The following is a 24,087-nucleotide window of genomic DNA, read 5'->3' on the forward strand; positions in this document are numbered from 1 at the left end:
CTTTGGCCCCAGCTCTACCGGCCTGTCTCCCCACTTCTAAAGACACTGCTCCAGCGACGCTTTCCCCAGGACCAGCGACCTCTGAATCCTCAGAGGATTGCCCTGCTCTAAAAGGACCAAGAAACTCCCGAGAACAGCGGCCCTGTTCACCCAAGACTGCAACTTTGTTTCCAAAGAAGCAACTTAAAGACAACAGCATTTCCCGCCAGAAGCGTGAGATTTGCAACTCTGCACCCGACGCCCCCGGCTCGACTTGTGGAGAAACAACACTTCAGGGAGGACTCCCCGGTGACTCTGAGTAACCAAAGTTGTCCCCCCTGAGCCCCCACAGCGACGCCTGCAGAGGGAATCCCGAGGCTCCCCCTGACCGCAACTGCCTGACTCCCAGATCCCGACACCTGGAAAAGACCCTGCACCCGCAGCCCCCAGGACCTGAAGGATCGGAACTCCAGTGCAGGAGTGACCCCCAGGAGGCCCTCTCCCTTGCCCAGGTGGTGGCTACCCCGAGGAGTCCCCCCCTTGCCTGCCTGCATCGCTGAAGAGACCCCTTGGTCTCCCATTGATTCCTATTACAAACCCGACGCTTGTTTGCACACTGCACCCGACCGCCCCCCGCTGCTGAGGGTGTACTTTCTGTGTGGACTTGTGTCCCCCCCCCCGGTGCCCTACAAAACCCCCCTGGTCTGCCCTCCGAAGACGCGGGTACTTACCTGCTGGCAGACTGGAACCGGGGCACCCCCTTCTCCATTGAAGCCTATGCGTTTTGGGCACCACTTTGAACTCTGCACCTGACCGGCCCTGAGCTGCTGGTGTGGTAACTTTGGGGTTGCTCTGAACCCCCCACGGTGGGCTACCTTGGACCCAAACTTGAACCCCGTAGGTGGTTTACTTACCTGCAAGAACTAACAATAACGTACCTCCCCTAGGAACTGTGAAAATTGCACTGTGTCTAGTTTTAAAATAGCTATAGGTGTTTTATTTGAAAAGTATATATGCTATTGTGATTATTCAAAGTTCCTTAAGTACTTACCTGCAAATACCTTTCATGCAAAGTATTACATGTAGAATTTGAACCTGTGGTTCTTAAAATAAACTAAGAAAATATATTTTTCTATACAAAAACCTATTGGCCTGGAATTGTCTCTGAGTGTGTGTTCCTCATTTATTGCCTGTGTGTATGTACAACAAATGCTTAACACTACTCCTTTGATAAGCCTACTGCTCGACCACACTACCACAAAATAGAGCATTAGTATTATCTCTTTTTGCCACTATCTTACCTCTAAGGGGAACCCTTGGACTCTATGCATACTAATCTTACTTTGAAATAGTGCATACAGAGCCAACTTCCTACAGGGTAGCTGAAGGAACTAGGACCTCCAAAAGCTAATTACCAGAGAGCCCCCAGCGACCAGGAGAGAAGCTGTAAGTACCTGTTTTTTCCCAAACCCACAGAGACATTTTGTGAAAGGACCGTGCAAGACCCAAGCAAGACTACGAGAAACAGAAGATGGATCCAGACAGAAGAGGGCCTGCAAATGAAGGGGACTAAGTCTAGCTCCAGTTGGAGTGTCCGGTTGGGGCAGGAGCCTCTACCCACCCTTCTTGAGTTGCAGGACCAGGTCGACCGGGAAGACCATGAGTTGGCTATGCAGCACAGGAGTAGAGGAAGAGTTCCAGAAGTGATGCAGTCGATGTCTCACGTCAGAAGAATAGTTGCAGGAGACCAGGAAGGTCTGGGGGGGCTCAACCTAAGGAGGGGAGTCCCAGGCGACCCCCCAGCATTCAGAAGAGAAAGAAGTCATAGATGCAGCCCCCACAGGCAAATCACAGGCAGCAGGCACAGGAGTCGCAGTGAGGTCCGCTCAACACACCTGGAAAGGAGCCCCATGTCGCTGGAGCAGCAGGCAGGAGACCACGAGTTGCAGGGAAGAGTGCTGGAGGCCGGGGCTAGACGGAGTCTGAAGATCCCTTGGAAGAAGAGCCAACAAGCCTTGGAAGCTGCAAGAGTCATGGTGCATAGAGGTACAGTCCTGCAAGGAAAGGTAGAGGCTCACCACCTCTAAAGTTGGATAGCTGGTAGAGGGGACCAGGGGGACCACTCAGGCCACCACTTGTGTTGCAGGATCCACCCAGAGTTGCAGAAGAAAGGACCTACGCGGCCGGGCGTCATTGCAGTTGTTGCCTGCGGATGCAGGGGAGTGACTTCTTCACTCCAAAGAAGATTCCTTCTTGCTGCAGCCTGAGGACTTGCCGCCCTCTGAGGATGTACAGCCGGGGAAACGTTGCAGTTGCTGGAAGGAGCCAGAGAAACAATATTGAAGAGCAAAGTAGTTGCTGGAGCTGTAGATTATAGATTCCTCTGAAGTCCTGTAGAGACCTGATGTAATCTTGCACGTCGAATCTAAGGACCCACCCAAGAGGGAGACCCTATATAGCCCTAAAGAACGTTACTTGCCTTCGGTAGTGATATATCTGGTAGAGACATATTCTAGTTGCAGATTCCTTACCTTTGAATTCCCCAGGCGTCAGTCTGGATCCAGAGATTTTCCTCCAAGCAGTACCTCTGTTTGCCGTCAGGTGGCATTTGTCGACTCTGAGGGCGTCGTGGTTGCTTGATGCCGTCGCAGTCGTATATAGGCGCCACCCTGGCACGCTGACGTCAGTTTCTTTTCGCAGCTTTCCACGCCAGTAGCGCAGAGCCATGAAGAACACAGAGTGGTGCACCGAAACTAGGGCCCTTAAAGGGAAGTTCCTGTCCCTAGAAATCAGTTTGCAGTGCGGGGAGGATGGGCGGGTCGGTAAGGAATCTGCAACTAGAATGTCTCTACCAGATATATTGTTACCAAAGATAAGTAACTTGTACATCTCTAGTTGCAGATTCCTTACCTTTGAGTAGATACCCGAGCAATACCATCCCCAGTGGTGGGCTGCAAAACAAGATCACACCAAGAAGTCCTGCAGGACCGAACGGCCAAAGTAGCCATGCCTGCGGACCTGACTGTCCAGGCAGTAGTGTCTGGTTAAAAGTGTGCAGAGATGCCCGCATTGCTGCCTGACAAATGTCCAGGACTGGAACACCCTGTGCTAGCGCTGTGGTAGCAGCAGTAGCTCTGGTAGAGGGAGCATGCAAATCTTCAGGAGGTTGCTTCTTAGCACATTTTGAGGCATAAGGGCACCCATCTTGAAATGATCCTCTTCTGCAACGCCTTGTCCTTCTTTGCACCCACATATCCCACAAAGAGTTGATCGTCCACCCGGAAGTCTTTGGTACGATCAAGGTAGAACACCAATGCTCTTTTTGGATCCAGGCGGTGAAGTCTCTCCTCTTCATGTGCGGGATGTGGGGGTGCATAAGAGGTAGGCAAAGTGATGGACTGCCCGACATGGAAGGGTGTCGCTACTTTAGGTAGAAAAGAAACCCTTGTGCAAAGCACTACTTTGTCAGGGTGTATTGCCAGGAAAGGTGGTTTAGATGAAAGACCTTGGAGCTCACTTACTCTGCAGGCAGAGGTAATGGCAACTAAGAAGACAGTTTTGATGGTTAAGAGTTGTAAAGGGCAGTTGTGAAGCAGCTCGAATGGGGCACACATAAGTTATGCTAAAACTAGGTTCAGATCCCATTGGGGCATTATGAATGGGATAGGAGGAAAAAGATGTGTGAGGCCTTTAAGAAACCTCCCAACAATCGGAGATTTGAATAAAGAAGGTTTATCTGGTAACCTCAAGAAAGAAGAGATAGCAGAAAGATAGCCCTTGAGGGTTCCCAGGGCAGAGCCTTGTTGGGCAAGGGAAAGAATAAAGAGACAAACTTGAGAGAGAGGAGCAGATAGAGGATCCACAGATTTGTCGATGCAACATGCCACAAATTTCTTCCAACAACAGGCGTATACAGTTTTGGTTGAGGGATGCCTGGCAGCCAAGATGATGTTACAGACTTCAGGTGGCAGGTCAAAAGACGTCAACTGTCGCCACTGAATCTCCACGCAAGGAGGAGAAGGGTGGACAGGTTTGGGTGGATGACCCCCATCCTCCCCATTGCTGCGACAGAAGATCCTCCCGAAGCGGCAGTCTGATCGGAGGAGCTATGGCCATGGTCAAGAGCTCAGGATACCAGACTCTTCGTGCCCAGTCCAGAGCCACCAGGACTACTTGGACCCAGTCTTGCCTGATCTTCTTCAGATCTCTGGGCAGAAGTGGTATGGGCGGAAAGGCGTTCAGGAGGCCCGAGTCCCACTCGTGATGGAAAGGGTTGACAGGCAAGTGCCGTCTTGGAAACTCCAATGTGCAAAACAGCTGAGGTTGAGTGTTCTCTTCGGAGGCGAACAAGTCTAACCAAGGTTCTCCCCACTGAAGGAAGAGATCTTGGAAACGCCATTCGTGATCGACCACGCATCGTCAGCTGAGTTCGTCTGCCCTGGAATTCAGGGAGACCGCCAGGTGTTGAGCCACCAGGGAAACGCCCTGATGTTTCAGCCAAGTCCAGAGGCTAAGAGTCTCTTGACAAAGGGTCCACGACCCCACTCTGCCTTGTTTGTTGCAGTACCACATGGCAGTGGTGTTGTCTGTGAACACCTGCACTGCTTTCCCTTTGAGAGAGGGAAAAAATGCTTTTAATGCTAGTTGAATTGCTCAGAGCTCCAGAAGGTTGATATGGAGCCCAGTTTCCACCAGAGACCTCTGAGCTCCACCTCTCCCATGTGGCAACCCCATCCCAGGAGTGACACATCTGTCACCACTGTAAGATATGGTTGGAGAAAGGAGAGGTATCTGCCTTTGTCCCAATCCTAACCCCCCACTGTAGGTCTCTTGCAGTTCCTTCTGAGACCCGGTCCTTGTTGGAGAGATTCCCCTGATGCTGTGCCCACTGGAACTGGTCCCTCTGCAGAGCCCGCATATGTCATCTGGGCTTTCAACTAGCAGGATGCAGGAGGCCATGAGGACCAGCAGCCTCAGAGTCATTCTCACCGAAATCCAAGATAGAGGCTTAAACATTGGTATCATAGCCCGAATATCCTAGACTCACTTTTCGGGAGGATACGAACAAAACTGCACTGTATCCAGAACAGCTCCGATGAAAGGGAGCTTCTGATAAGGAGTGAGGTGTGACTTCGGCAAGTTGATAGTGAACCCCAGGGAATGCAAAATGTTTACCGCAGTCTTAAGGTGGGAGACGACTGTCTGGGGCGAGGTCATGTAGCCAATAGTCTAGGTAGGGGAAGACTGGAACCCCTAACCTGTGATGGTGCGCTGCCACCACTACCATCACTTTCGTGAACACCCGAGGGGCATGGTAAGGCCAAAAGGGAGCATGGTAAATTGAAAGTGCTCGGGACCTACCACAAATCGTAGGTAACATCTGTGGGCCGGCAAGACGGGGATGTGGAAGTATGCGTCTTGCAAGTCCAAAGCTACTATCCAATCTCCTGGGTCCAGGGCAGATAGGACCTGAGCCAATATCAACATTTTTAACTTCTCCTTCTTGAGGAAGAGACTGAGGGAACGAAGATCTAATATAGGGGAAAAAAAACCCTTGTCCATTTTCGGCACCAGAAAGTAGCGGGAAAAACAGCCACGACCTACTTCTGACAGAGGGACCCTCTCTATAGCTCCTTTGACCAAAAGCGCTTCGAATTCCTCGTGGAGAAATGCCATTTGATCCTTCGATATGCGATTGTATGAAGGTGGCATGGCTGGAGGAGATGTTTCGAAGGGGAGGGATTAGCCGCTTCGGACAATCTGGAGGACCCACCTGTCTGAAGTAATGGATTGCCATTGGTGAAGGTGATGGTGGATCCTGCAACCAACTGGTTCCTGGTGTACCCGCGGACTACGAAGGTTTGGAGGCTGAGGAGAGGGTGGAAGTGGACTGGGCGACCCGCTGGCTCCCTGATCTCCGGGAAGGTGGGATCCCGCATCCGCAGTCGCGCATGGGCTGTACAGCATGCACAGGGCGATGGCTTGGGGGGAAAGAACGCAGTTGGGTGCCTCTTCCATAGCCACGATAGGCGGACTGCTGGGGTCTTGGAACAGGCTCGAGGCCAAGGTACCAGGCTGGGGCTCGGGAATCCTTAAAAGCGCTTGAGCGCTGAGTCTGCCTTGTATCCAAAGAGACATGTGTCATCAAAGGGCATGTCCATCAAAGATTGCTGGACATCCCTCTAGAAGCCAGATGTTCTCAGCCAGTCATGGCGTTTCAATGCCACAGTCGATGCAACCGATCTGCCCAGAGTCAGTTGTATCCAGCCCACAATGAATCATTAACTTTGCTGCGTCCCTCCCATCTGTCGAAGCTTGGGAAAGCATAGGCCAGGCCACCTCCAGAACTCTAGGCAGCACCTGCGTGACTGTATCCCAGAGAGTATGGGAATAGCAGCCCAAAAGGCATACAGTGTTTACAGATCACAGTGCTAGACCGGTGAAAGAAAACATCTTCTTCCCCAAGTTATCCAGTCTTTTTGATTATCTATCCGGGGAGTGCGGTAGTGAATGCGCCAGATGAAGATGAAGCCTGGAAGAGAAGATTCTCAGGCATAGGATGTTGAGTGAGGAATTTGGGGTCTGATGGTGCAGGTCTATAGTGGCGTGCAATCATCCTATTCACAGGAGCCCCCGTGCAGGGTCTGGACCAGGTACCCAAGAGGACGTCCGTCAGTGCTTCACTAAATGGGAGAAGAGGTTCAGAAGAAGAACCCGGTTGAATCGCCTTGGTTAGGCGATTAGTCCTAACCTCCACAGAAGGAAGCTTGAGGTCCAAGACATCAGCCACCCTTCTTACCACCACAGAGTAAGAAGCTACCTCCTCCGTAGCCACGGAAGGGGGAGAGAGCATGCCAGCGTCAGGGGAGGTGTCCAGACCACTGACGTCACCCAATTCCTTTACCCAGTCCATGTGAGGGTCCAGCTGGTATTCCAAAGGGTCCAGCGGCCCCTCTACACACTCCTTGTATCCATACCCAAACGTATCAGGGTCTAGATCACCCCAGGCCCAGGAGAGCCCATGGAGAACGTAATCGGCGTCAATCTATGCCGTTCCGGCTCCGGGTCGTGGCTTATAAGTATAGGTTCGATGTCGATTCTGGGCACAAACTGTGTCAGGAGCGTCGACGTCTGACCCAACGCCGGGGAAGGTCACACTGGTACAACCAGCGTTGGGACAGATCCAGAAGCGGATCCAGAGCAGGGCCAAAGCAGATGACTTGGACCCCAGGGGGGCCCCTACTGACTCACCTGGGCCCAAGGGCACCCAGGGTGGGTCAGTCTGCCCAAAAATGAGGCGCATGGCCTCACAGAATTCTTTCAGTTGGGCAGGGGTAGTGTCAGCTCCCGGGAAGTTAGGGAAACGCGAAGCGGACCCAGATGCAGGTTGCGATGACAGGTTTCGAGTGTTGACACTCTTCTTGTGTTGCATCATCCAATCGACGGGGTGAAGCTGAAGAACGATTATCCTTCTTCGACTTCTTTTTCTTGTGACCCGAATGCCCCCAAAGACTTCGAGGACAAAGAGTGGTGGTGACTCAGTGGGCGGTCTCGAGACCTTCCTCTCGAGCAAGACCGGGAGCGACGCGGAGTCAAGTGTCGAGCCGCTAGCAGCTTTAGGGACCGCTCCCTCAAAGCTTTCGGATTCATGACCAGACACTCAGAGCACGAATTAGAGTCATGATCACGCTCCAAGTAATAGAGACACATGAGATGCGGGTCCGTCACTGACATAGTTGGGTGACAGGAGTCGCAGGGTTTAAAGCCAGTCTTAAGTGACATCCCTCAACGCATCCACAGTCTTGTCACAAAAAAGTTCCACAAAAAAATCATTGGTAGTCAAAAAGTGACTGAGGGCTCTTTTTCTGGATCTGAGCGAAGGCTGGCGGGGAAAGAAAAGAACAGACGTCAGCGTGCCGGGGTGGCACCTATATACGACCGCAATATCATCATGGCGACCACAACGCCCGCAGAGTCGACCAACGCCACATGACTGCTTGCAGCTGTACTGTTCGATGAAAAATCTCCGGATCCAGACTGATGCCTGGGGAATTCAAAGGTAAGGAATCTGCGACTAGAATTATCTATCAGATAAGGGGGATTGGTCTTCTGACAGGGTGACCAGCTATCAGGAGGGGGCTGCGACGTCACCTGCCTGACCTGGCCACTCAGATGCTCTCAGAGGCCTCTGCCCACCTTGGATTCAAGATGGCAGAATCAAGTGGTCACCTGGCGCTCTGGGCACCACCCCTGGGGTGGTGGTGGACAGGGGGGTGGTTACTCTCCTTTCCATTGTCCAATTTCACACTAGAGTAGGGACTGGAGGTCCCTGAACCAATGCAGACTGGTTTATGCAAGGAGGGCACCAAATGTGCTTTTCAAAGCATACCAGTGGCTTAGGGAAACTACCCCTCCCAAGCCATGTAACATCTATTTCCAAAGGGAAAGCATATTGCCTCCGTGTCCCAAAGGAAATCCTTTGTTCTGCTGCTCAAGCAGAAACCTGTCTGGAGGACGGCAGCAGCGCGGGCTGCCCTGGAAAACCCTTCAAAGCCGGGGGTCCTCTAAGTGACCCCAGAGTGCATGGAATCATGCAACCAATACTGCAACAGTATTGGGGTATGATTTCAACATGTTTCAAACCAAACATGCCTAGGTTCAGAGGTACCATTATGTAGCTGGACATAGGTAGTGACCTATGTCCAGTACACGGCTAAAGTGGCTTCCCCGGACTCACAAGGTCCAGGAAAATGGACTTGGAGTTCGTGGGGGCACCTCTGCTCATGCAGGGGTGCCCTCACACTGAGGCACTTGTACCATGCCCTGTGGGCTAGGAGGGCCTGCCATAGGGGTGACTTACCTTTAGTGAAAAGGGTGCATGCACCCTTTCACACAGGCTGCAATGGCAGGCCTGTAGACACACTTTGCATGGGCTCCCATGAATGGCATAAAACATAAGGCAGCCCATGGGGAACCACGGTGCGCCAATGCCCTGGGTACCTAGATACCATATACTAGGGAATTATATGGGGGCACCAGTATGCCAAAAGTGGGGTGTAAGAAGTTTGGGACAACCAAATTGAGAGGGAAAGAGCACAGTCACTGGGGTCCTGGTTAGCAGGATCCCAGTGAACACAGTCAAACTACACTGAAACCAGGCAAAAAGTGGGGGTTAACATGCGAAAAAGCGGCTACCTTCCTGCAGCCACAAGCTTATTTATTTATTTATTTTTTAAACTGCAGTTGAGATGTTTTTGTATGCTATAATTCTCGCTTTTTTTACATAACAGTTACATGAGAAGCTTCAGTAAATGGCCAACAAAATAATACTGTAAATTTACTTAATATACTTCACCATTTAAACGTACTAGGTTTTGCAGTTTTTGTCTTGTGGTTGTTCATGCAGGTCGTCGAACAATAAGGCTCCATATGCCCATTGGCGCCAATGCATTGGGTCATATCAAAAAATTTGCACTGTGCCCTGCATCCTGTACAACCTGTCAGTTTGCCATGTTTCTGAAACACAAATGAAACAATAATTGTGTCAATGAAAATACCATTAGAAGAATGAAAAATATTGTTACTTACACTAACATTCGCCCAGCTTTATCTTCTGTATTCACGTGTATATCATCTGCCACAACCAGAGAACAAATACATGGTAGATGATCTGCAAGTGGCTACAAAAGATAAGAGTACTGGTAATTAACTTTCCTTTCTTCTCCAGCAAGGGATCATCTACAGCTACATTTAGAATGACCCTTGGCTAAAATCTGAATGGCATTTTGTATAAATGTTAATTGCCAACCCGATGTAGTAACACATTGAATGAGATAACTGAGTATTGAACCGACTTTACCTATTAAAAAGGTACATCAGAGGATACAAACATTTGATAGAAACTATAAAGGTAGTTTGCTCATTATTGAAGCAATTTGTTTTATTTATTTATTTCGTTAATCAACAATAAAAACAGAAAGGACAAAGCATGGTAAATCATAGTAAATGTCTCCCAAAGCGCTCAACCTAGCAAAAGAAAAACATAATATAATATTTTACGATTAAAGTTACAACTTTTAAAAATCTTGGTTGATCTAGTTAGTATGCTTAGCTTATAAAAAGACTGCTAACCAAGGAGGGCATGAATACCTTAGAAAAGAAAAAGATGCTACGGATCCTCAGTAACCTTGATACTGCCAGTGGGCTGGGAAGCCTTGTCTGTGTGATTCTCATTTCAGGTGGGTATAGAACCAGCCAAAGATCATTCTCGAAAGTTTGTTATGCGTAGTCCATCTTCTAAATAAAAAGGGCGCTAAGGAAACGTTGTCATTTATTTGTACTCAGTCACAGAATTCGTGCGCTATACCTAAATCGCTTGCATGCTAATTACACTCCCTGTTAATCACAAAGATCCCGTTTGAGTGCTACTTTAACTAATTATTTCATGTCTGAAAGTGATTCAAGCGTGTCATTTCTTCTTTTCCGTCTTTGTGTCTCTGTATCTGCTAAAAAATGTGTTTCCTTTCCTTAGGGACGTGGGTTTGATTCTTTTGTAGCCACTAAAGAAACTATTTTATTTCTTGATAGCACGCACAAATAATACAGCATCACTGCACACCATCGAGGATATAAATCAGTTTATGCATTCCTTTAGTTTTTTCTTTCACTTCTCCACTTCCGCTGGCATATGACAATCATCTTATGAACCAGTCGATTTTTTTTTTAACTAAAGGAATTAAAACGTACTAACTTCCATTCTATCTCACTCCTTCGAAAACCAAATGTTATGGACATTACCATGATTTCACTGAACCATAAACACCTTCAGTATTTTGTTTCTGCTTTTGGACCCCTATTTTTTGGACCTCTGTTTTGAGCGACTCTACTTAGAGTCTTATTTGAAAAATAAGTTGAGTTAAAGTAGGCAGTCGTCTACCTTTTAAAATGAGGTCAGCTACTCTCTGCTGGTGGGCACAGGGCTCCAAGCAGGCTGCGCACATCACCGGTTCCCACGCATGTGTACAGGCTAAGAGACTGTCCATTTAAGTGTACATGGTAGCTGTGCACAGGGAGCACCGACTCAGATTTAAATGATAACTGTGTGCTACGGCTTTGCAATTCATTTGGAGAGCCAAGGTAACTTTCCTTTCTCTAATGAAAGAAAAGATTTGCAGAGTTTGAAAATGTTAACACTTTCGATAAAATATCATATAAAAGAAAACATTACTTAAAGCCAACTAACTACCTGTTTGAAGAGTGTAGTGGTGTAGATTTACATTCTTTGTACACTCCTGCCATCTTGTGATGTGTGTGGGCTTTGCAAGTTGTTTTTCTGCAAAGTATGCGTTTAGGTTTTAAGGTGAACTCCCTCACGTCATACATAGGCTCCAGCTTCACAGCATTCACACTGCAGACACACAACTGGGCAGAAATAAAATGAGATTTTACAGCCTGATATAAGGATGTTCCACAGACTCTGTGCCTTGCTCTTAACATGGGGTCTGGAGGTCAAGAAGGGGAATAATTGTAACACTTTATCGTTGTGGCATTCCTGTCCTACTCATCTGCCACTACTGTTACTGTGCAACAATGTCTTTCAATGTATGTTTTTTGAGGTGTGCTGTAAATTCCATCTTACTGCCTTGCTTTTACTGAATAATTCACGAGGGCCTGCCTGCCATCAATGGTCTGAATCTCAGCAACCTCCTCCCTTTGGCACTAAATTTGTAGGCCCTGGATGAGGTATACAAACTTTCCAAAGCCTACCATCTGAAGCTTCCAAAGACAGCATTATCATCAGGCTAGGTCAATCTCACCAGGATGCGTCTCGCCAAGACACCATTGGAAAGGATGCACACTAAAGGGTAAACAGTAAGTACCACACCACATTTCCATGCCTTTTATTTTCACCTGGACCCAATTTACATGATTAAATATTACACTCAGATTCTCTTGGTCTATATATTGAAACTATACCTTCGTTCATCCCTCCTACTCTGCTTTTCTAAGTCTGTCCTGTTCTGGCCAATTTCACTCCAACAGTAATTAAAGATATACTTCTCATGGTGACTGCACATAGTCAATGGTCACCTTGAATATATGTTCTCTGAGCAATAAATAATCCAATCTGGGCCTTTCTTTTGGCTCAGTCTACAGCTTTTTAGCTACTTGCTACTTTTTCCTCATCACCCACATCCTTTTTCCAGTCAGCACCACTCGTGGCAATCTATCACTCTGTGAGAACTAGTTTCTTAGTGTAGGAAGCTGGCTCTGTATATACTATCTCAAAGTGAGATATAGCGTGCACAGAGTCCAGAGGTTCCCCTTAGAGGTTGATAGTGGCAATAATCGATAATTCTAATGCTCTTTTTGTGGTAGTGTGGTCGAGCAGTAGGCTTATCAAAGGGTAGTGTTAAGCATTTGTACACACACAGGCAATACATGGGAACACACACTCAAAGTCTTAACTCCAGGCCAATAGGTTTTTGTATAGAAAAATATTACTTTCTTAATTTATTTTAGAACCACAAGATTCAGATATCAAGTAAGTACATCAATTGTAAAGTACTTGGCATAGGTGAATATAGAACTTTGAACAAAAAAAAACAGTAAAGTACACAGTTTAGCATAAAATGGCAATAAGCTATTCTAAAAGTGGACACTGCAAAATTCAACTGTTCCTGGGGGAGGTAAGTAAAGGTCAGTTTTTCAGGTAAGTAAAGCACTTACAAGTTCAGTCTCTGGGGCATAGACAGCCCACCGTTGGGGGTTCAAGGCAATCCCAAACACCCAGCAACACAGGTCCAGGTCAGGTGCAGAGGTCAAAGAGGGGACCAAATATCATAGGCGCCTATGGAGACTAGGGGTGCTCCGATTCCAGTCTGCTAGCAAGTAAGTACCTGCGTCCTCGGGGAGCAGACCAGGGGGTGTTTGTAGAGCACTTGGGGGGGTGGAGGAGGGGGTCCCAAAGAGGTACACAAAATACACCCTCAGCGGCACAGGGGCGGCTGGGTGCAGTGTGCAAACAAGGCGTTGGGTTTTGTATAGGAATCAATGGTGGGACCCGGGGATCACTCTGGTGATGCAGACAGGACTCAGAGGGGCTTTTTGGGCCAGCCACCGACTGGGCAAAGATGAGGTAGTCTGCTGGTCACTCCTGCACCTGTACTTGGTTCCTCTCAGGTCTGGGGGCTGTGGGTGAAGTGCTTCTTTCAGGCGTCAGGTTCATTGTTACCTGGCAGTTGCGGTCAGGGGGATCCTCTGGATTCTGTCTGCAGGTGTCACCGTGGGGGTGCAGGGAGGTCGTCTCAGTGTGGACACCTCGTGGGAGTCGCCTTGGGGTCCTCGCTGCAGTGTTGGTTTCTCTGGACACAGTCCAGAGGCGTCGGAAGCAGAATGTTGGGAGACTCACGCCTCAGGAGTGAGGTGGGAGTCCCTTTAAAGATGGTTTCTTCTTTGTTGTTTTGGACAGCCCCACTGTCCACAGGAGTTTCTTGGTCCTTTGGGTTGAAGGTCAGTCCTCTAAGTCAGCAGAGGTCGCTGGGCCTGCTGGATGTGTAGCTGTTGCAGGTTCTTTGAATCTGGAGACAGGCCGGTAGGGCTGATGCCAAAGCAGTTGTTGTCTCCTTCTCTGCGGGGTTTTCAGGTCAGCAGTCCTTCTTGTTAGGTCGTCAGGAATCTGATTTCCTAGGTTTACGGTCACCCCTAAATACTAGATTTAGGGGTGTATTTAGGGCTGGAGGGCAGTAGCCAATGGCTACTGTCCCCGAGGGTGGCTACACCCTCCTTGTGCCTCCTCCCTCTGGAGAAGGAGACATATCCCTAATCCTATTGGGATTTCTAAGGAAGGGGTCACCACAGTTCGGGACACCTTAGGGGCTGTCCTGGGTGGAGGGTGGTGACACCTTGTTTTTCCTCATTATCTCCCCGGACTTGCAGCCAAAAGTGGGGGCTGTGTCCGGGGGTGGGCATCTCCACTAGCTGGAGTGCACTGGGGAGATGTAACACCAGGCTTGAGCCTTTGAGGCTCACCGCCAGATGTTACAGTTCCTGCAGGGGGAGGTGTGAGGCACCTCCACCCAGGACGGGCTTTGTTCCTGGTCACAGAGTGCACAAAAGCACTCACCCCATGTGGCCAGAAACTAGTCTGGAAGTGGCAGGCTGGCAGAGACCGGACAGCCCAGCACTAGCAGTTGGGCTGGCATGCAGGGGGCATCTCTAAGATGCCCTCTATGTGCATTTCTCAAAAAATCCCACACTGGCATCAGTGTGGATTTATTGTGCTGAGAAGTTTGATACCAAACTTCCCAGTATTCAGTTTAGCCATTATGGAACTGTGGAGTTCGTGTTTAACAAACTTCCAGACCATATACTCTTTATGGCTACCCTGCACTTACAGTGTCTAAGAATTGGCTTAGACACTGTAGGGGAATAATGCTCATGCAGCTATGCCCTCACCTGTGGTATAGTGCACCCTGCCTTAGGGCTGAAAGGCCTGTTAGAGGGGTGACTTACCTATGCCACAGGCAGTGGGTTGTGGGCATGGCACCCTGAGGGGAGTGCCATGTCCACTTAGTCATTTTTTCCCCACCAGCACAAGCTGTGAGACAGTATGCATGTGCTGAGTGAGGGGTCCCCAGGGTGGCATAATGCATGCTGCAGCCCTTGGAGACCTTCCCTGGCCACAGGGCCCATGGTACCAGGGGTTCCATTTACAAAGGACTTATCTGTGTGCCAGGACTGTGCCATTTGTGGAGACAAAGTTACAGTTTTAGGGAAAGAACACTGGTGCTGGGGCATGGTTAGCAGGGTCCTAGCACACTTTCAATCAAAGCTGGCATCAACAAAAGGCAAACAGTGAGGGGGTAACCATGCCAACAGTGGCATTTTCCTACACTTACCTCTGCATTCCCAGCTCTTTAAAATCTCAACCTACTTTAAGGCTAAACTCATTTCATTTTATTTCTCAGTTTCAGATGGCTGATTAAGATTTAAAAAATAAAAAATACCACGATGCAAACCCGGATGATATATTTCCAAGAGAAGACTTCAACAATTTCACATAAATAAATAAAGCTAAGCCCCCATGTCGTTTAACTATGAGCAAGCTAACAAGCAGGTCCATGTTTGCCGCTAAAATACCTCACTCAATTAATTTATATCATTCGTCATTTTACAATCACACATTTCAGTAATTCAACTCAGAGGGCTCCTGTAACTGCTCAGGTCAGAAAGTACCATGATGCCACACAAGCAGCAGTTTCATCCAAGACAAGTAGAACATAAATTCTGATTTTCATCAGTCCTTATTAATCCTCCCTTAAGTTTCCTTCCTTCTTTTGAAATCGTTTTCAAGTATCTCCTTTAATCTTCTTCACCAGTTAGCCATAAAGTGAGCTAAAGGCTGAAGTGGGGTTACTCACTGCCCCATGCTGGATGATGTTTTTGGAAGAACAAAAATGTTAACAATATAACAGATCAACAGTTGCGTGCCAGCTGACAACCAGTTTAAGGATGCAAATAATGTCAGTCAAAATCAAAGGATCACAGCTAAAACCAGAGCTAAATATGGCGAGCAACTATTAAGCAAATAATAGAGAAGAACAATTGCTTCAAAATACAGATTACAATGTAATATGGAATTTGGGGGTAAGCCCTTCTAGCCCAGGCAGACAAGCCCAGGGAAGAAACCTCTTCATGGACACCTAGTAGGGCAAGAGAGGAATAATTTAAATTCTCGTCAGCCCTGAATGATGCTCCCCAGCTGAGACACTTGGGATAGCTACACTGGCTAGTCGCAGGAAGAGAGACACCGCACACTCTTCCAGGAAAACGGGAAGGTCAACAACATTCAAGAAATTGAACACTGCATGGGAGGGTGAGTGGAAATGGTAGAATATACACAGTGGTAAGGACGCTGGAACAAAATAGGAGCATAAAAGCACAGAGATAAGAGTTACTAGTTTACTAAACAAAGCAGACCTGTGAGGTAATATTACCAATTTCTGTAAAATGGGTGGAGGCTTTTTGGCTAACTAAAATGTATAGTGTTAGCAGATGTAAGTAAACTAAGTAGTACAAAACGACCTCAAACTGATTATTAGACTTGTAAAATGGGGTGTACTTCCCAAGTCCGCTCCCTGATATCGTAATCACAATCTACTATGTTCAAACTCCTTACGCAGCCTTTTGGTGTGAAAATCTTTAATAAGCTTGTGAACCCATTACTAATCTCATGGCACTCATCAAAATGATTTTTGATTCAGACCATAAAATTAAGTTTGGCTCTATGAATGTTGCTACCTATCACGAAATTACCTTCTTCCTTGAAACCACTCCATCACCTGTAATATCATGCCAACAACGGTAGCACATGGCTGAATGACAGCACACTGTAGAACGGTGAAGAAGCACACAGGTGATGAAGTAAAGTGTGGGGAAAAGCACACAACTCCAAGCACAACATGGAGGGCATTGGCAAGAGCAGCATTGAGCATTGTGGAGGGACACAAAGTGCATGAGTGAGACATCTTGAAAACACACACACCCATGGAGTGCTTAACCAAGAACAATAAAGAGTATGTGAAATGTAAGCAGTGGAAGGACACAAGTAACAAGGCCATGAGTCAGGTGAGAACAAACACAAGAGGAATGAAAGCTCACATAAGTAGGAATGATCGTTTGTGAGTTGCTTGATTAAACGCCTGGCACATAGTGAGAGGAACACTTCATTTTCTTATTCCATCTGCACAGCAATTAAAAGGTACACAGCATTCACACTATGAAGTTTATGCAAATGTGAATCTGCCCAGCAAGCATTCAACCTAGAGTTTACAGCAAAATCCTACCAAAGAGTTCCTTCTCAAAGTTCACATGCTGCATTCTATCAATAAGGCTCACAGGTCTATAGATAGATGCAGATGATGTGTAAATGTTTCTTAATCGTTAATATGACTTAATTGTACTAGATATCTAGATGAATAATCAGGCTAGAACAAGATGCTTGAGAGTAAACAAATGCAACTGTAGGCCAAAACCTTCCATGAAAAAAAGCAATTGAGTAATGCGTCGAAAATTGTTATTAAAAATAATCGAATAGCTTCTATAGGAATGATGTTTTATTTGAGTAGAAGTGTGGGGGTGGTAAGGGTGATGGTAAGGCTAGTGAGGCTGGTGGTTAAGGTAGTGGTAGGGTGATAGAGTGGTGGTGAGGGTGCAGGTGGTGGTTATGATGGCTGTTAGGGTCTTGGTGAAGTTGTTAGGGTGGTGGTGATGAATAAGATGGTGGTGGTAAGGGCTGGTTGTTTGGCGGAGGTTAGGATGAGGGTGGCCGGTTATGGTAGTGGTAGACTGGATAATGTGGCGGTGGTTGTGGCTGTTAGGGTGGTGGTGGAGGTGGTTTGGAGGGGATGGGTGGTGGTGACAGCTAAGGTGAGGGTGGTGAAGATGGCTATGGTGGAGGTGAATGTGGAAGTTGTTAAGGTGGTGGTTAAGCAGTTATAGTGGATGTGGATAGGTTGGTGGAGGAGTATAGGGTGGTGGTGGACAAGGTAGGGTGCAATGGATAAGGTGGTGGTTGTTAGGGTGGTAGAGGGGTGGTGGTAGGGGATGGTTAGTGTGGTGGTGGTGGTGGCGGTTACGGTCGGGTGGTAGTGGCTAGGGTAGTGGCGGTGAGGGTGGTTAAGTTGAAGGTGGTAGAGCAGTGGCAGTTAGGGTAATTGCAGCAGTTAGGGTGAATGTGGATGAGAAGGCGTAAGGTGGTGGTGGCTAGGGTGAGGTGATGGTAGAATGGTGGTTAGGCTGGTGGTGGGGACGTTAGGGTAATGTGCTGGTGATTAGAGTGGTGTTAGTGTAGTATCGCAGTGGTTAGTGTAGTATCGCAGTGGTTAGGGTAGTATCGCAGTGGTTAGGGTGGTGAGAGTTGTTAGGGAGGTGGCGACGGTGGTAGGGAATGGGGTGGTGTTGTGAGGGTGGTATTAGAGGGTTGGGGTGTTAAGGTTAGATGGCGGTGGGTGTGTTACAGATACTAACAGAGGAGGGACGAGGAACAAGCAATAACAAGGACTAAGAAAATAAGAAGGACATTAACTTGATCCCAACACGAGCAGTGGAAGGTCACTTATCAAAAAAAAGCAATCAGTACTTGGTTCATGCTCCACGAAAGGGAGAAACAAACAAAGAAAGTGAAACCGGCATGCGCTGGTCAGTCAGGAGCCAGGAAATAGGAGTGACAATGAAGCCTTTGAATGGCAAGCAATAGACGGGCTTCAAGCCCCTTTTAGTTAACAAAATGACTTGCAAGCGACAGAGCATGCAGTCTCAGATGAGACCTAAAAAAAAAAAGCTGCACTCACAAAACTGAAGTTGAAAATGGAGTTCCTGGTTGGCGAGGGTAGGCACCTCAGCCAGGAAGGGACCACCACTCTAGTCAGGGCAAGGGCGCAATACACCCAAAATAACCCTTGCTCCCACCCCCCCTCCGGCAGGAGCAGTCAGGCTTATCCCAGAGCCAATGTGTATAGCGTTTGCACCCCACACACACACACACACACACACACACACACAACCACTAGTGACGCAAACATTACACCACAAAGAAAACTCCACAACAGGTTAAACAAAAATAAACTGTATTGCACAACACAACATTAGACCAAAAACAACATGTATCAGTAATACCCTGCTACACAAGAAGTTGTCACGTTATCACATAGGTTACTAGTACTCTGCAAACGAGCAGTAGTCAGATCATGTCATAGTTACTTGCATTCTACAAAAATAAGCAGTTGTCATTTCATCATCATCATCACCAAAAGTAGATGCACATAGAATAGAACATCCCAAATGGCAGGTCGTACGTATCACCCAGATAAATGCTCACATTAGGAAAACCTTTCTATTCTGCCTTTATCAGACACACACACTCTCACTGCACACTAGGTAGACCCTGAAAAGAAGTAAAAAAAAGAAGAAGAAAAAAAAAAAAAAAAGAAATAGCCCTTTGTGTGAGGCCATGGCACAGCCCTTTCAGATGCATGTATGCCCCACCGCTACCTCTCCCAGCCCAGGAAGACCACTCAATATGCAGATGTACTCCACTTACACCTCCACCCTCCCTGTGTACTGGATGTCTGAAAAGAATGCACAAAGCCCAGCTGTCACTCTACCCCAAAGATGGATTGGAGTCAAGCTGCAAAAACACCGGAGTTATAAGCACAGAGAAATGCCCACTTTATAAAAGTGGCATTTCTACAATGGCAATAAAAAAAAATCCACACACACTAGTAAGCAGCATTTCTCACTACCATTCCAACCACACCAAACATGCCTATGGCACCCCTCATAGATCAGACAATACCACTTATCCATATGTCAGGACATTTCCAATGCAATCCAATGAGAGGAGCAGCACTCTCAGTAGTGAGAAAATAAATAGGCTTTTTCTCACTACTAGGACATGCAGTACATAAAGACATATGTCTTACCTTTTACATACACAGCATACTGTCCATAGGGCTATCTAGTGTCTCCCTTATGTGTGACATAAGTGTAGCAAAAAGGGGGTTTAGGCTTTGGCAAGCAGTTTGACTTGCCAAATCAATGTGGCAGAAAACTGCGCACGCAGGCTCTGCAGTGGCAGGCCTGAGAAAAGCTTGAAAAGTTACTCCTGTGGGTGGCGCAATCTGCACTGCATGCCCACTATTAGCATTTAATTTAGAGGCCCTGGGTATAAGGGATACCACTGTACAAGAGACTTACAGGTAAATTAAATGAGCCTACCAGGTATAAGCCAATTATTCAAAGTTTAGAAGGGAGACTGATAAGCAGTGATAAAGTGCCCAGGGTCCTAGAGCCAACAAAAAGACATCAGAAACATAGGAAGAAGGCAAAAAGCTTGGGGTGACCCTGCAAAAAAGACCAGGTCCAATAGATGGCTTTATGCCCCTCTAAGCTAATCACTACAATAGAGCTTTTAAACCACTTCCTATGTAATACAGATTCATGACTCTTTAGCCCAACTATTGACAGACTTCCAGAAAGCATTTAAATAGTATGCCCAGGGACTATCTTCAAGCTTTCTAAACATATGGGCTTTGAAACAAATTTAATATACAACAGGATGAGAGCTAGGGTAAGGATCATGGGGACACTGTTCTGTTCCTTCCTCCTGGAAAGGGGATGATGCAGTGTTGCCTTCTCTCACCATTATTCTTTCCCACTGTGATAGAATATCCAACATAATTTGCAGATCTTTGGATTTAGGTGGCCAGACAATTTATATCACAATAATACATCAGTACACATTGATGAACGCTGTTTATACCACAGCAATCCATTGCAATCAGAATCAGCAGGAATAAGGACAATCAAAAGCTTTGGTCAGCTTTTGGGGCTCAGGGGCAGTTTGTCCAAGACTTGCCTCTTCCCTTCAATAATCCCGGCCCCCCTGGTATACCTCGTAAAAAAAAATGTTGTCCAGAGATTTTCATTTTTGATTTGTGTTTTTGGATCATTAGAGAAGTAATTTAGCTTGGGTAGACATTGCTGATCCAGTACGAATTATTCTGGACAACATTTTTAAAAAAATGGCAGATGTGTTGCAGTGACGGTGTAATATTTCAGGAACCATGAGACCTATATACTTCATTTTGGTGTCAAAACATAGGTTTTGGAGGTCAAATAATCTTATAGAGACAGGAAACTCCTTAGAGCAACCCTACACCATTTTCAAAAATGGCAGCTATAATAGAGAAACAAGAGACATATATAGAAATGAAACAAATAATGTTTTTTTATCCTTTTATGCACATACCAAACAATGTTTATGACCTAAATATAAAAAAATTATGTTTATCACTCCTGTTTTAGAGACATTTTCATAGTTCACTTTATTTGTTTCGGCAATCCCTTGTGGTACATTTGCAGAATGTTGAACATCTGAGAAGAGTATCGGCAGCGACATCTTTTGGTAGCACAGGTTTTACACGTACATGTATGTATACATTCTGTGGGTTGGAGCGTTAGAAATTTCACAGGTTTTAGCACCCGATCAATATCGTCCCAACCAAATTCACACAGATCTTTCTCTACATATGCATGATCCAAAACATTTACACATCTTCTGATCAAGTAGAAAGTTCTTTTAAAGTGTCCACACACACAATAGGACGTCGGTGGAAGGTCACTTAGCTGACAGATCTTTTGAACTCACTGTACCGAAGATCGTCAAATGTGTGAGTCAGAACTCGTTTTCCACACACAAAAGTAACTTTTCTACATCTTTAAAGTCACATTCTTCTTATGTCTCAGCAAATTCTTTCAGAAACTTCAAAAGGTTCAGCAGGTAAAGCTTTGTTCCAATTTTGCTCATAGTGTCATCACACCCTTAAGAATATGTGCCTTGATAAGAACACTTGCAAAAACAACAGACGATGGACGGAATGCAGAGCAAATCAAACATTCACCCTCATCTTGTTTCTGGTCCAGGGAGGACCTAGCCTGGCAGTTTGGGCTGGACTGTTCCAATGGGGAACAGGGTCAAGACTTATTTGCATATGGCTGGGTCCAAACTGGAACGGCAAGGCAAGCAAAAAAAACGATGGATTAAACCCAGATGTGGGACGGGGGGCGTGTTTGCATTGTTCCTCACTCCGTCCATCATCCTTTTGTGTTGCTAAAGTTGCCCTAAATGGGAAGGGTATGTCCAGACGTGGGTCCCGGGCTCACTGTTCCACTCGATTCAAGCTAGCCTGGCTGATGAAGGGCAATACCCTGAAACCAGTCCTAGGATGTTTGTTTCTGATCCAGGGAGGACCTGGCTTGGCACTGTTCCCATGAAGGACAGGGCCCAGACTGATTTGCATATGGCTGGGTCCAAACTGGGGTGGCATAGTGAGCAAAAGAACAATGGATTAAACCCAGATCTGTGAATGGAGTTGAGTGTTTGCATTGTTCAGCACTCCGTCCCATCATCCTTTTGTGTTGATAACACTGCGCAACTCTGGGACACGTTTCTTGTACAGAATATGTAGCAGGATTACGTGACTTTTGTCATCTGTTCCATAACTTATCCATAACTCGGACAACCCTTGACTTAAGAACATTGCAACAAATCTAAGCAGCACAATAATGACATCTGTGCCATTTGACAATACAATGACTCAATTGGAGCCATTTCGAATAGCCTACTCAACACATGGCACAACACGAAGGTCAGCTTTCTCTAATTTGCTAAGTTCTTGAACAATATGGCCCATACCTTTTGAATCTCTGTTTGTAGGCACCATCTCCTCATTGACAATCATTACCCTTTCAATAATTGAAAATTTGGTGCTCACTGAAGCATCAGCAATGTTTTGGCCAGTTAACATCTCCAAGTTCAGCTTGTTTGATGTTGAAGACCAGAATTTATCAAGTTGCACAGGTATAGGTGTCACATTTTTGATGCAGGGCAGGTCAACTGTTCCAACTGTAGGCATTCGTCTGATTCTCTCACGTTCTTTGACAGATAGTTTAAGATAACTGTCAAAAACAATGTGCAGTTCTTGAATGACCTCTCTGAAGTTCTGCATGGATAAAATCTTGACCATTTGCAACCGTGACCCAGTCCACAACAGCAGTTTTCAATGAGGACACCTTTTCGAACTGAAATTCTTCAGGTGAAAGTTTCTTTTCAAGCTCTTGTATGACTATGTGCTTCACTGGTTTGGTTACAGCAGCTCCATCAAATAATGCGTTTGTTGAAAGATCATGCAACAGAATGTCCTTGATAAATCATTCCTTACTTTTGCTACATCCATCTCTCTATGTGCTTCCGAATGTTGTTTTTTTGTAACTTGTTTTTAGTGGCTGGTTGGAAGAAACTCTTACTATGGCAGTTAAATGATAGAAGTTTAGCTTTAGTGATTTTGTCAAACAGGTTTTTCTCTTTCAATACAAATCTCTCCTGCTTCAGTTCTGCATATAGTTTCGATCAATGTTCCAGGATATCTAGTAGACTTGTCTTTATATCATTATCTCCATACTGTTTGGTCACAAAGTTGTGTAGTCGCACAGACTCAGTCATTTTGAAGGGGTGTTCTTACTGCTGCATGAAATGGGGAAGGCTGTCAACATGTTTATTAAAAAGTTTCCCTCTCTTTTCCACAAGTTTTTGGTGAAGAACAGTTCTGCGATGGTCCATTAATTTTTAAATTGTCGTCTCTCTAAAAACATTCCAAATAGAAAGGACTTCATGGTAAATTACCTGCCCTTGAGCAACATGTTCACTTTTATGTGTCTAACCAACAGTAAACAGTAATCAGTGATTCCACAGTCTTCACATGCAGCTCCCAATCACCTTCCCAATCAGCATGTACCAAGCTGTCACTACAGCTATAATGGGTAAACATTTCCCCACTACTACCAAAGTTCTGATTTTACTTCACATTCTTCGACAAACTCTACAAACTTTGTTTTCTGATTTTGAACTGAGTGTATTGAACATTGTCTGGCCTTGCATTATGTCTTTTGAATAAAGTGCACCCTGTGCTTGTTCACCTTCTGAGATAAGATATGCAAAACCTAATTTGTCATTCTTGTTACAGAAAGCATTCCAATGCAATGTTTCAATAGCCTCAGATATGATAAGCATACTTTGTAACAAATTAACATATGGGTTCCACTCAATACTGACTGGACAGTTTTGCTTCCCATGATTATAGCATAAATAAGTGCTTTATCTATACCACATCCACTGAGATAACTTACTGCACACCATAAAGCAACCTGTCAAGTGGAAAACTCAGATCAATGAATAAAGATCATAAAATTCTACTGGATTGCTCATAAAAATATCAGCAACAATACGGAAACACCTTCATTGCAGAAAATTGGCAGGATAGGCTGGTCTTTTGCCAATTGAGGGTTACATTGAAAATATGCAGATTAACAAATGTACTCTGAAATGTTATTGTAATGTTGCATACAAGTAATATAGGCACTTTGAAAGTTTCTGTTAGACTGGGACGTGTTGATGGCTTCTAGTGATTTTGAACACATTGGCAAGGCAGTTGGGTTATAAGTTTGCAGCTTTTTTTCTTTCCACCTACAGCTGACACAGCTTGTTTT

The 24,087-nt window shown here is 46.1% G+C and overlaps 1 protein-coding gene across 3 annotated transcripts in view; it reads right to left on the bottom strand.

Annotated features, from left to right (window-relative positions):
- Window positions 1-24,087, bottom strand: part of ZMYM2 (zinc finger MYM-type containing 2) — an 851,515-nt gene that overhangs the window by 537,269 nt on the left and 290,159 nt on the right. For all 3 annotated transcript variants that reach the window (XM_069202286.1, XM_069202285.1, XM_069202287.1), the window contains exon 6: window positions 9,348-9,495. In XM_069202286.1, coding sequence (XP_069058387.1) covers window positions 9,348-9,495 — 148 coding nt within the window. The remainder of the gene's footprint in view (window positions 1-9,347; window positions 9,496-24,087) is intronic.

Source organism: Pleurodeles waltl, chromosome 8, assembly GCF_031143425.1.
Source record: "Pleurodeles waltl isolate 20211129_DDA chromosome 8, aPleWal1.hap1.20221129, whole genome shotgun sequence".
Taxonomy (NCBI): domain Eukaryota; kingdom Metazoa; phylum Chordata; class Amphibia; order Caudata; family Salamandridae; genus Pleurodeles; species Pleurodeles waltl.